Here is a 13,025-nt window from a genome sequence, read left to right as displayed (position 1 = left end):
AACTTATCAATTAAGCAATGCAACTTGAAATTTGGCCCTCTTATTACACATGTGATCCGGATATGGCGTGATACACAGAACAAATTTATTAACCAACATAAATAGCATAGTCATTCTCCCCTATTTAATAACAATTTACTCCTTATTGCACAACAACCTATCAGATTTACCAAATGGGAAAAAGAAGGGCATACATACATTGGGGGATGTCTTCAACGACCGGGGTTTTTGCAGCTATAAAGATATATCTAACAAATTTTACCTCACCAGCTCCACTTATTATTTCTATCTACAATTAAGAGCAGCTTTGAGGGCTCATGGAGTCCCATTAAAGGTGCCACTTGAGCACCACAGATATCACAAATTATTTTATGAAAAGGAGACATCGAGAGGCTTCGTCTCTGACTTTTATCGTCACTTACTTACGTCCTCATATGATGTCCTTCCCCTAGACTTAGTTTGGAGGAAGGATATACCAAACTTGGAAGTAGATTTTGATTGGGATGAAGTCTGGGCAAACGTTCGGCTGTCAGATATTGGATATTAAGATAAGATAAGATATTCCTTTCTTTATCCCCTTGGATATCTGAGCTACTGTAGATGTAAACATGTCTTTAGCAGACAGAAACCCATATGATCAATCGGCTGCCTTTTGAGTTGGAAAGCATCAACCTCCTGAGTCCCACTCTCCCTGCTGATCTTGATGGAGTCCAGTAGACTTGAACTTCCTGTGCAGGGCTTTCCATAAACAATGGTATATATAGGGGCTCAGCGCCACCATGTGTGGGGAAATAAAAGATTGCTCTGTCCTCTGTTCCATTGTGTGTGTGTGTGTGTGTGTGTGTGTGCCTGTGTGTGCGTGCGTGTGTGTGTGTGCCTGTGTTTTCGTGTTTAACGTTAAACTATTGTGCAACCTTATACACTGTATTTAAATAAATATTTGGAACTTGCCCTTTTGTTTGCTATTTTATTGAAATTATGTTTTTAAGTTGCAGGAACTTACAGCAAATGGCGGGGGGCATAGACCCCCACTGGACCACCCCATAGTTGAGAGTCAGCACTATCTCGTTTGAAAATCCTGGGGACAGGGCGGCTGATTGGCGCAGTGGGCAAGGCGCTCGTCTCTAACGCAGGAGACGCTGGGTTCGAGCCCAGCTCTCGGCGTTGCTACCGGCTGGCCGGTCCGTTCATACTAACACAATTGGCAAGTGTTAAGAGGGTGGGAAAAGCCGGTGGGTGGGGATTTGACGTTGTGGACAGCGACTCCTACAGGTCGGTTTGGTGACGCCGGTGCGATGGAAGCAGGAAGTGACGGGGGCAGCGTGACGTGAGCCTCCCATGCATTACTCCTCGCCACTGAGAGTTCGAGCTGCTGCTGCGGTGAAAAGATGCGACAGGCTGCCTCCTCGAGTACCGAAGGGGACATGTGATGCAAGGCTTCTATCCTCACTACAACCGACCTGTGGGAGGCATAGTCTAGCAACGATCAAGACAGGGGAGGGAAGAATTGGATACACGAAAATGGGATGGGAGAAAAATAGAAAATGGGGAGAAAAAAGAAAGAAATTCCTGGGGACAGCCCTGTTATGTAATATATCTGTACCCACGTTGTGAAAATTCCTTTGAGACCTTGGTAACAAAAGGGCCAAATTGGCACAGACACATACTGTATGTCTCAGAGTTATATTTGTCTCAGAGTGGTTTCAGACAAGGACACACGTACACAACGCAGAATGTTGAGTTTGGATCTACTACACATCACTTCAGTTATTACAATAGTGTTGTGACAGTCAAACCATGAATAAATCTTTGCTCTTATGGAAAATCTCATTTGCCTTTCAAGCTAGTCCTTTTTAACTCACATCTTGTTACGTGGATCCAGACAAACACTAGTATAGTGCATTTGGATCGCTTTCTAAACGTAACACATTGACCGCCATAAACGGCTTATGACGGGTTTGCTGGTCATGCTAATTCTGCCAAACCACGCTGTACGACGTTATTGAGATCATATTTCATATTTTCATAGTCTCATCGGCGAACGGTAAGAGGACAGTAACGTTACTTTCAGCTTGATTGTTTCTTTTCAATGCAAACCGCTCTGATCAATATATCACCCATACTACATAAAGAATTTACTGACGATCACGGAATTATAAACGACCCCCCCCCCTTTCATCCGCGCATGATGAATCATAACGTATACGATCATGTACCGTTGAATTTTTTAATATAGCGTGTATCTGCAATAAACGGCAGTTGATAATCTATATATGCGTTTATGCCTATAACTCACGTTCTATGAATTACTGCAGAAAACGATAAAAACATACTTATATTCTAGAAGCTATTTTTGGAAGAATCTATGAATGAAAAAGTATAACGTTCCTACATCCTGAACGATAGATAATCGATGTTGAATGGGCCATAGTAATGTCAATTTAGCAATATAATTTTAAAAGTTATAGCCTTCTGCAAACCTTCTGATCAATATATCAACCCATACTAAATAAAGCCATTACTGACGATCAAGGAATTATAAACGATCCCCCCCCCCCCCCTTTCCTTCACGCATGATGAAGCATAATGTATACCGATCATATACATTTGAATTTTTTAATATAGCGTGTATAGGAAAGAAACGCCAATCGATAATCTATCATATGCGTCAGGGCCTATAACTCTCGTTTTTGGAATTACAGCAGAAAATCTTAAAAACATACTTATATTCTAGACGGTATTAACACAACAATGTATGAATGAAAAAATATAATGTTCCCACATCCTGAACGATAGATAATCGATGTTGAATGGGCCATAGTAATGTCAATATAGCAATCAAATTAAAAAAGTTATAGCCCTGCAAAGAAGGTAAACATCTCCATAGGCTTTCAACGGTGGCAGACTGGGTATATTGATGGATATAACCGATGGCGCCCAATGTGTTAACAACAGATTGTAGGAAATATTGGGAGCATTTACAAAAAGAAAGAAAATAATAATTGTACATTTTAAATATTTTTTTTTAAATACCGCTACGTTTGTAACCACTGACCTGGTCCAGTTTACTAGCCACAGCACTGATGATGGTCTGGTCTCTGAAGTGGAGGTGGAACCTCTCAAAGTTCACCTGCCAATAGATCCCCTCATCACCGTGTGTCTGACATGACATGAGAGAGAGAGAGTCATAGAAAACACACTCAAAACAACCCTTTTACATGATAACAACAAAAGGTCAAAAAGTGAGGATGAGAGACAGTTGTTAAAGCCCACCTCGGCCTGCGTCTTGGCCTTCTTTCCGTTTCTCTGGTCCTCTCCATCTTCACTGGAGCGACGGCGTTTCCCCCGTCCTAGGAGTGTGACCTGAGGCAGGTTGTAGCAGTCAGGGAAGCTCTCTGGTTTGACCGGGTCAGGGGCAGTGGCGGCTGGGGTACCAGGGGTGGCTGGGGTAGTAGTAGTAGTGGCTGCAGCTCCTGCTTCTGCCACTGGAGGGCAGCGCTGCAGAAAATGGGTCTCTACCAGTTTAGAGAATGTAGACACCACCTCACTGTAGTCCATGCTGCGACCCTCTAGGAAATCAGAGAGCAGACATTGGGACAATACTGTCAAATCAAAAGGTCTCGCAGACAGTAATAGTCTGCACACACGCGCACACACACACACACACACCACACACACACACACACACACACACAGCTGATATGATGTCTGAATTTCCCCAAGGGGATCGATAAAGGAACATCTTATCTTATCTTACGTTACACACACTTTCATCCTCCTTAAAGTGACAGAGTGCATGTTGTCTATTAATTAACCAGGTTCTGTTCATGTACAGAACAAACTGACCACCGGCACTTCAACACACCACTCACTTCTGCTGACTTTGGTGACTTTCAGCTTGGTCAGCGCTCTCGGCACACAAGAAATTAACCAAACGAGATGCGATTGTTTCTTTGCGCACAGAACATGTGGTCTTTTTTTGCTACAATGGAAAATAAGTATGCAGCCACCTCTACCACCGGGAAACCAAGAATTAGCCCTACAACAAGTAAGTCTGCAATCTATAAAAAATAAGAAGAAGCACACAGAAGCACACAGAAGCACAAGAGCAAAGACGGAAACGCAGAGACAGTACCACTTGCGGCCAGCAGGCGCCACAAATCCACATTGTTGATTTAAAGTGGAGATGAAGCAGTGAACAATGTGATCCTAGTTTGTTTGTTGTGTACCTTGTGTAAGACAGGGTTCTATAATCAAATGTGAAATCTATCTTATTTGTCTGAAAAATCAAATATAATATCCCTGTTTTCAACATGGGCGCCGCCATTTTGTTGCTGACGTCATGGCTGACGTCATGGGGCTTGTTTGGTGTATACACTGCTGGTTAGCTGCCTATAGTGAATGGGTCAGTCAGTAAATAAAATGTTGCCTACAAAACAACGGGACTGCGGTGGTTCGGTTTGTATTGCTCCTGGCTGTTCAAACTAATTTTACCATGTGAGAGAGAGGAAAGTTGGTTAATTTCCACAAACTACCAGTGAAAAAAACAGTGTTGTTGGCATGTTGGCTCAGGCTGGCTGCACTCAGGCGGCGTGATCAGCCTGTTGGACAGGGAATGAAGATCCCCAGAGAACACTTCATTGCCTCGGATTATGTTGTTGGGGGTGGAAGGTTTGTCCAGAAGACCACTAATCAGCTGAAGCCTGATGCGGTTCCCTCGGTCTTCGACAGACAGACCGGCGTTAGCTCTCGGGAGCGATGGCTAGCTAGTTAGCACCAGCCGGGGACCGGCGTTAGCTCTCGGGAGCGATGGCTAGCTAGTTAGCACCAGCCGGGGACCGGCGTTAGCAACCGGGAGCGTCGCGGAGCATTCAGCCTGCTGGCTACCTAGATCCACTTCAACCAGCGTCGCGGAGCATTCAGCCTGCTGGCTACCTAGATCCACTTCAACCAGCCGAGTGTCGGGAGCTCCAGCAGCTTGTCGATGTGCTAATAGCCTGGAGCCAGCTACCGTTAGCTTGCCGAGGCTCCAGCACACCGACAAGCTGTGTAGCCAGCTACCGTTAGCTTGCCGAGGCTCCAGCACACCGACAAGCTGTGTAGCCAGCTACCGTTAGCTTGCCGAGGCTCCAGCACACCGACAAGCTGTGTAGCCAGCTACCGTTAGCTTGCCGAGGCTATTAGCACACCGACAAGCTGTGTAGCCAGCTACCGTTAGCTTGCCGAGGCTATTAGCACACCGACAAGCTGTGTAGCCAGCTACCGTTAGCTTGCCGAGGCTATTAGCACACCGACAAGCTGTGTAGCCAGCAGGCTGAATGCTCCGCGACGCTGGTTGAAGTGGATCTAGGTAGCCAGCAGGCTGAATGCTCCGCGACGCTCCCGGTTGCTAACGCCGGTCCCCGGCTGGTGCTAACTAGCTAGCCATCGCTCCCGAGAGCTAACGCCGGTCCCCGGCTGGTGCTAACTAGCTAGCCATCGCTCCCGAGAGCTAACGCCGGTCTGTCTGTCGAAGACCGAGGGAACCGCATCAGGCTTCAGCTGATTAGTGGTCTTCTGGACAAACCTTCCACCCCCAACAACATAATCCGAGGCAATGAAGTGTTCTCTGGGGATCTTCATTCCCTGTCCAACAGGCTGATCACGCCGCCTGAGTGCAGCCAGCCTGAGCCAACATGCCAACAACACTGTTTTTTTCACTGGTAGTTTGTGGAAATTAACCAACTTTCCTCTCTCTCACATGGTAAAATTAGTTTGAACAGCCAGGAGCAATACAAACAGAACCACGCGGTCCCGTTGTTTTGTAGGCAACATTTTATTTACTGACTGACCCATTCACTATAGGCAGCTAACCAGCAGTGTATACACCAAACAAGCCCCATGACGTCAGCAACAAAATGGCCGCGCCCATAATGATAAATGCTTCAAAAATGCACATAACAAATCGTTTTTTCTTAGAAACTGCTTATTTTTATAACGTGATTTTTTCTGTGGCTTATCTAAATACTAATGTGATGCTATGAATATGTATTTATCGCACTGCTTCATCTCCACTTTAAGGCCTGTTGTAAAAACTGATGTCTCAACAACACTGACCCTCCATGTTGTGTGTGAGGCGGTCGGCGACGGTCTTAATGGCGCTGCTCATGGTCATGTGACCTCGCTGCAGTAACTCCTCTATGATCAGTTCTCCCGTGTCACCGTAGAGGGTCTTGGCGTTGTAGATGTAGCGTGGGTAGCGCAGCACTCTCAGGATCCGCTCACTGCTGGCCCGGTACTCCACTGGGCTCCCCGGCCCTCGGCGACCCGAGCTGAATGCACAGACCCCGTGCTGCATCAGCACACACAGAGCCTTCTTGACCTGTCGCCAAACAGAGGGGGAAAGGGGAGGCATTAAGATGCTTGACCATAGTAGCTGGACTTAAGTTAGTAGTACCACCATGTAGTTCACCAGTGTTTCAACTCCAAAATCGTTGGCTCAGAGAGACATGCCAGTGTAACCCCCACATGGATTCAAACCCCCTGGGCCTCCTGCATGGAAACTAAACATCTACCACTCAGTCAAAGGGGAAACCCCAATCAATAGCTTGGTCAGGGGAGATATTAGGCTTCCTAGGCTACTCTGCCCCCCCCCCCCCCCCTTTGACCTCCCACTACAGGGAAACCAGTCCGGGTCATGGCACCGCTGTAACCCACCTTGATGCAAACCCAGGTCTCCCAACGAAACACCTGTGTGCGTGTGTGCGTGTGTGTGTGCGTGTGTGCGTGTGTCAGCAGTAGTAAGAGAGACTAGTGTAACTGAGTGGATTTAAACCTGGGACCATAGGATCCACAGGCAACTGCATCAACCAGCTGAGTTAAAGGGTCAGACCCGTTAGCAGGTGCTGGTCGACTGCGATCAACTCGTTAGTAGTTTACAGTCGTCCTCCCCCCGAGAAGTCCGTCCTTGCACATTCTTTCGTCCAAGGCACTGAGAATCCCACCCCCATTGCTACATAAACCTGGATACAGATTCACAGGGCAGTGAGATCCCACCGCTGTCACCAATGTAACCGAGTTTGCACTACAACTCATACCTCATTGCACCTTACCCTAAGTTGTACCTCATCCCATTTCTGCATTGTACTGTATATTGTATTGTAACTCAGTTACTACTTTTTTCTACTCTGTATTGTATTATTGTATTTATTATGCATGTATTGAACACTTTTGTTTACACTTGTGTTGTGAAGGGCCAGATTAAAGCTGAGAATCTACATTTATTGTTTTATATACATTGTATATTATTTATATATACACGGTATATCCCTTTAAACCTGCGTTCGAACCATAGTAATATTCGCTCTCCTTATTGGATAGCGCCCTAGGCGCCAGCCCGCAAGCCCCCAACGTCAGGTTCAAAGACAAGCTCAGGCATGTCGTAACATGCCCGGAGACAGCGTATTGATTCCAGACAAGAACTGAGGTTTGGGACTAGATAATCACTTAAGTATATATACGGCGCAAGGTGCGCACAGCAGCACTTCGTTGTTCGTTCATCAAGTTCATCCCGAGTCAACGGGTAGTGAAGTGAGCAACCGTGCGTTGAGAACACGTGCGAATGGAATAGTAAAGTGTCAGAGTTTAATGTAGTAACGTCAAGTTCGACCTAGTTTAATGTGAAGTAAATAGTCGTTCATTTATTGTATATCGTGCCAACACAGTTCGTTCGTGTGTAGCATTACCCAGCGGTTCGTTCGTGTTAGCTAGTGAACCTTAGCCAGGGTGCGTGGCCCAAATACGTCGCCAGCACCCGAGGAGGCCTAGTCGGAGAACCGTTGGACATGTGCACCGGAGAACCAGCGGCGGCGATTGCAGAACCATTACTGGTTGGATTATATTGATTTGGAACGTGTTACCCGGAGAAGAGCCTCGTTGATTTCCACTATCGTTTGGGATTTAACCTCGTGAGGATTACACTCGGGCTGGCCTCATGGACAGAGGCTGGCTAGCTATCATCGTTTGCTATCGAGCATTTGGATTACAGTTATTGCTTTTGCTGCTGATCGTTGGATGTACAAGGACTGGCTTCTGTACGTGGAGTCCCTTTATTCTTCATTGAATCAGACTGAGTATCCGAACATTCCTCTATCCTCTAGACCAGTGGTGCCCAACCAGTCGATCGCGATCGACAGGTAGATCGCGGGCTGATTTCAAGTAGATCTCGATTAATAAAATTTGATTATTAAAAAAAAAAAAAAAAAAAAAAAATTTTGCAAAATCAACTCTGCCTCTCCTTGTTAACTACAACAAGCAATGCTGTTTGTTATTTAAGGTGAGGTCGGACTCGGCACTGACAGATTTGTGTTCATTATGCTGCTTTTATAAAGCCTCAAATGACTGCTTACAATATACAATTTTGGCTGGTAGCTCTCGGCTAGGTGGTAAATTAAAAAGTAGATATTGGTTCAAAAAAGGTTGGGGACCCCTGCTCTAGACCTTACACCTCTGAGAGGAACCCAGTGTCTCCAGGCGGTACCAGCGTTGCCTTCTATAATTGCTATTATACGTCAGGTGGCGTCAACCTAGACCCATCGTAGGAATCCTGCTATTCCCAGTGACTCATGCTACTGACTGACTTTATGCATATTCTTCGCCATACAAGCGCGACCCTAATTCTCATTCTGTAACCTAATGTTGCATAATAATAAAATACCCTCAAATACTATTTCTTTGTCAATGCCGTGTTATTATGAGTGTTCACCATCTATATTCGATGTACTGTCTGGCCAGTAATTAAAGTACATACCTAGCAGTGGTTTAATCTATCACAATCTTTAATACAGTCAGGGTTTTGTAACCCCTCAGTTACAACTTGACTTGTTACGTACTTTTGACTTCTATTTTATACTTTATCTATTTTTTTTTTATCTAGCACACTCTCAGGAGCAAAACAGGAAAAAGCATTTCATATAAAAGTATTCTGTATTTTTTTGTACGACAACTAATAAAGAAACTTGAACTTGAAACTTGAGTGGATTTGAACCTGAAACCATAGGATCCAAAAGCCTTTTACAGCCTTTACTGATCGACTCGTTAGTAGTTTATACTAGGATTAGTCACAGTAACATTACCAGGTCCAGTGGGGTGTCTGTCTCATTGGCAATGGTTCGTAGATTCTGCGCTCCACTTCGGACCAGGTGTGTTCCCACCTTCTCCACCACCTCTCCAAAATGCTCCTGGAGCAAAAGCCCACACAACCGTGCCTCCTGCGCAGTCATCTGTCGAACAAGGGGAAAACAGAGGCATTGATATCTTACCGTCTCAAGCCCAGAGACCTCTCAAACACTTAAGGGCTAGATCCACAAAGAATGGATTGCACGGAGCAAGTTGCACCCTTACTTACAATTCATTATGAATTGAAAATGGGGGACCCTGATGTAAACAAGACGAAAGTCTCTCTCTGGTCTTCTGCATTGATTGATTGATTGATTGAAAACTTTATTAACAGATTGCAGAATGGGTACAATACAGTACAGCTCAATACACACAATTGTTAAGGGGATGCAGACCAGAGAAAGACTTTCGTCTTGTTTACATCAGGGTCCCCCATTTTCAATTCATCAGGACATATATGACATACATGACATACAGATAGTCAGTACTGCTACATCTATACATTTATGACATACCAGATTTGCAAATACAGTACTGTTTGTGATACAGAAGGAGTCAGGAAAAGGGAGTATATACATTTGACGTAGAAACTGTACATTGGAGGAGGTTGGGTGGGGGGGGTTGGGTACACTGGGATATTGACAACCATACTGGGTAATCTACATTGGAGGTGGTTGGGGGGGGGGGGGGGGGCACACTGTATAAACAAGCAAAACTGTACATTGGGGGGGGGGGGGGAGACACTGTACAAACAAACAAAATGGTACATTGGACTATTGACAAAACCATACTAGGTAAATGACTGTACATTGGAGGGGGTTGGGTTAGGATATTTACAGGGGCCAGTGTTGAATTGCAGTCTCCCGTAGGTGTCCCTTGAGAGAGGTTTTGAAAGTGGGTAGTGATCCACATTCCTTTACAGCTTTGGGTAGGGCGTTCCACATTGATGTGGCATAATTGCGAAACGTGTTTAGTCCCTTATTTGAGCCGAATCTGGGTTTAACATGATTTGTGGCGCTCCCTCTGGTGTTGTGATCGTGGTATTCACTGACCTTTGGGAAGTATTTTGACATGTACATGGGTACCTTGGTCGTGTAGTGTATCTTGTAGACCAGGCCCATTGCAAGTTGCTGTACTCTGTCGTCTACTCTAAGCCATCCTAGGTTGTCAAAGTGGGCAGGGGTGAGGTGGGTTCTAGGAGTAAGGTCAAGCAGTAGTCTGACCAGTTTGTTTTGAGATCTTTGTAATTTTGTTTTTAGCGCCTTTGAGGTGCTTTGGTACCATGAGGTGCAAGCATAGTCGTAGTACCCCTGAATGAGTGCTCCTGCCAGAGTCTTCAGGGTATTCTTGTTTACCAGAGAGGAGATCCGGTACAAGAATCGAGTTCGTTGGTTGACTTTTTTTATTACATTGGATGCCATTTTGTCACAGGAGAGATTAGCCTCTAGGATGGAACCCAGGTAGGTAATTTCATCTTTCCTTGTGACAATATTGTCACCCACTGTAACTGAGAAGCCGTCGGTCTTGCTGAGTTTGTTATTTGAACCGAAGAGAATGGACTCTGTTTTGCCCATGTGTAATGATAGTTTGTTATCAGCGAGCCATATGCAGATTCTGCCTAGTTCCGAGCTGAGGGTTTTTTCAACCTGTAACTTGTTCTTGTCAGAGACCAGCCTGACCGGACCGACTGAGTCGTCCGCAAACAGGAACAAGTTGCAGTCACAAGCTGACGACATGTCATTTGCATAAATTAGGAACAGTAGCGGTCCTAGTATGCTTCCTTGTGGAACACCACAGCTCACTGTGAGGGGGGGGGGATAGGGTACCGTTTACCTCCACCATCTGTTCCCTCCCCTCAAGGTAGGATTGCATCCAGCTCACTGATAGACTATCAAAACCAATTGCTTTTAGCTTGTCAATCAGAATGGAGTGATTGACCGTGTCAAAGGCCTTTTGTAGGTCCAGCATGACCATGCCGCAGTATTTGCCTGCGTCCACCTCTTGTTTGATGTGGTCATTCAAATAGAGAAGGCATGCGTCAGTGGAGTGGGATGTTCTGAAGCCAGATTGGAATTCGTAGATTAGATTTTTTTCCGCTAGGTACTTTTCGACCTGTTCGTAGACTATTTTTTCCATGACTTTCGAGATGGAGGTGAGAATAGAAACAGGGCGGTAGTTGCCTGGGTCTAATTTGCTGCCCTTTTTGTGCAGAGGGGTCACCCTCGCAATTTTGAAGTCCTTGGGGACGTGTCCCTGTTTTATGGAGAGGTTTATTATGTGTGTGATGATTGGGGTGATGGCGGCTGCTGAGTCTCTGAGGAATTTGGAGGGGATGTTGTCATGGCCAGTGGCCTTGTTAGGTTGGAGGGCGCTCAGTTTATAGAGTACCTCATCTGTTGTTACCATTTCCAGCTTGAAGTCGTCCTTGCGGACCCCTAGGTTTTTGTAGTAAGCTACTATGTGTTCTACCCCATAAAGCCCTGAGTGGGAGGGTAGTTTGTTTACCAGTGTTGTGGCTATGTTTGTGAAGAAAATGTTTAAGTAATTGGCTACATCCAGCTTGTCTGTGATGAGCGTGTTGTCCGTTTTTATGTTTATGTTTGAGAATCTGGTTTTAAGTTTTTTACTGCATCCTAGTTGATTATTGAGTAATTTCCAAAGTTCACGTGGTTTGTTTTTGTTTTCCTCAGTTTTGTCATCCCCTTAACAATTGTGTGTATTGAGCCGTACTGTATTGTACCCATTCTGCAATCTGTTAATAAAATGTTCATTCAATCAATCACCGTGCAGATTGATTGATTGAATGAAAGTTTTATTAACAGATTGCAGAATGGGTACAATACAGTACGGCTCAATACACACAATTGTTAAGGGGATGCAGACAAGAGAAAGACTTTCGTCTTGTTTACATCAGGGTCCCCCATTTTCAATTCATAATGAATTGTAAGTAAGGGTGCAACTTGCTCCGTGCAATCCATTCTTTGTGGATCTAGCCCTATGTCAACTATAATTTGTACAGATATTTTCACTGAACATTGTACTACAGGTAGGGGGGGCTTAAACGACACACAAACGCACAGTGATTCTGACTTCTGTGACCGCTCTGTCGCAAGAACTGCATTTAAAACATTTAACATTATGATGCTAACGTTAGTTAACCTTGGTTTCTAATTGCCCTGGAGTGGGGTATAACACAGTCAGTGTGTTAGCCAGCCAGTTGGCTAGCACTTCACATTTCACACACACACACACATACGTTTTTCCAGTTTAGTACGCTATCATTACCATGCATTTGTTGTTATTGTCATACAACGTTACCGTTTCGAAACACTGTCCATGTGCTGGATCCGAGCCGATCCTGACTTTTCAGCAATCCACATTGGAGAAAGGAAAATCCATGTGGCTCTTTGACAACACACTCACTTCCGCCCTTAAGATGTACTTCGATTTTGCCCAAAAGATGAGTAGGGTCGAGCTGCAGCGCCGGAGAATCCTCTCACTGGGCAAGCCTGTGGCAGACGCGAACCTGCGCTGTTTTAAAGTGAGCGTGTGTTATTGTTGAATTGATTGATTGATTGACAATTTTATTAATGTCCGCCTTGTTTCGAACTGGTTACCCTGATGGAAACAAGACAGACGTATTTCTCAGGTCTGCATCCCCTTAACAATTGTATGTATTGAGCCGTACTGTATTGTACCCATTCTGCAATCTGTTAAATAAAGTTGTCATTCATTCATTCATTCATTCATTCATTCATTCATTCATTCATGCTTAGGGCAGGCCCTCTTTCGAAGTCGGTTATGCTTAGAGTTTATCTTTAGAGCAGGGCGATAGACCACCAGCCGTGATTCCAAACTCTAAGCATAAC

The 13,025-nt window shown here is 45.0% G+C and overlaps 1 protein-coding gene across 3 annotated transcripts in view; it reads right to left on the bottom strand.

The window, feature by feature from the left end:
* The window catches only part of polr3c (polymerase (RNA) III (DNA directed) polypeptide C), a 61,574-nt gene extending 48,987 nt beyond the window's left edge, over positions 1–12,587 (bottom strand). For 2 of the 3 annotated variants that reach the window (XM_084336234.1, XM_084336236.1), the window contains exons 1-5: positions 12,442–12,565; positions 9,114–9,260; positions 6,097–6,361; positions 3,274–3,569; positions 3,056–3,160 (exon numbers count right to left, since the gene is read on the bottom strand). In XM_084336234.1, the coding sequence (XP_084192360.1) occupies positions 3,056–3,160; positions 3,274–3,569; positions 6,097–6,361; positions 9,114–9,260; positions 12,442–12,444 (816 nt within the window). In that variant the 5' untranslated portion in view covers positions 12,445–12,565. Of the gene's footprint in view, positions 1–3,055; positions 3,161–3,273; positions 3,570–6,096; positions 6,362–9,113; positions 9,261–12,441 lie in introns of all 3 variants that reach the window. The other variant, XM_084336235.1, reaches the window with a different exon arrangement.
* Positions 12,588–13,025: the final 438 nt, after the last annotated feature.

This window comes from Notolepis coatsorum (genome assembly GCF_963971535.1).
Source record: "Notolepis coatsorum genome assembly, chromosome: 19".
In the NCBI taxonomy this organism is placed as follows: Eukaryota; Metazoa; Chordata; class Actinopteri; order Aulopiformes; family Paralepididae; genus Notolepis; species Notolepis coatsorum.
The sequence above is the reverse complement of the archived record's forward strand: the minus strand, read 5'-3'. Positions and strand labels throughout refer to the sequence as shown.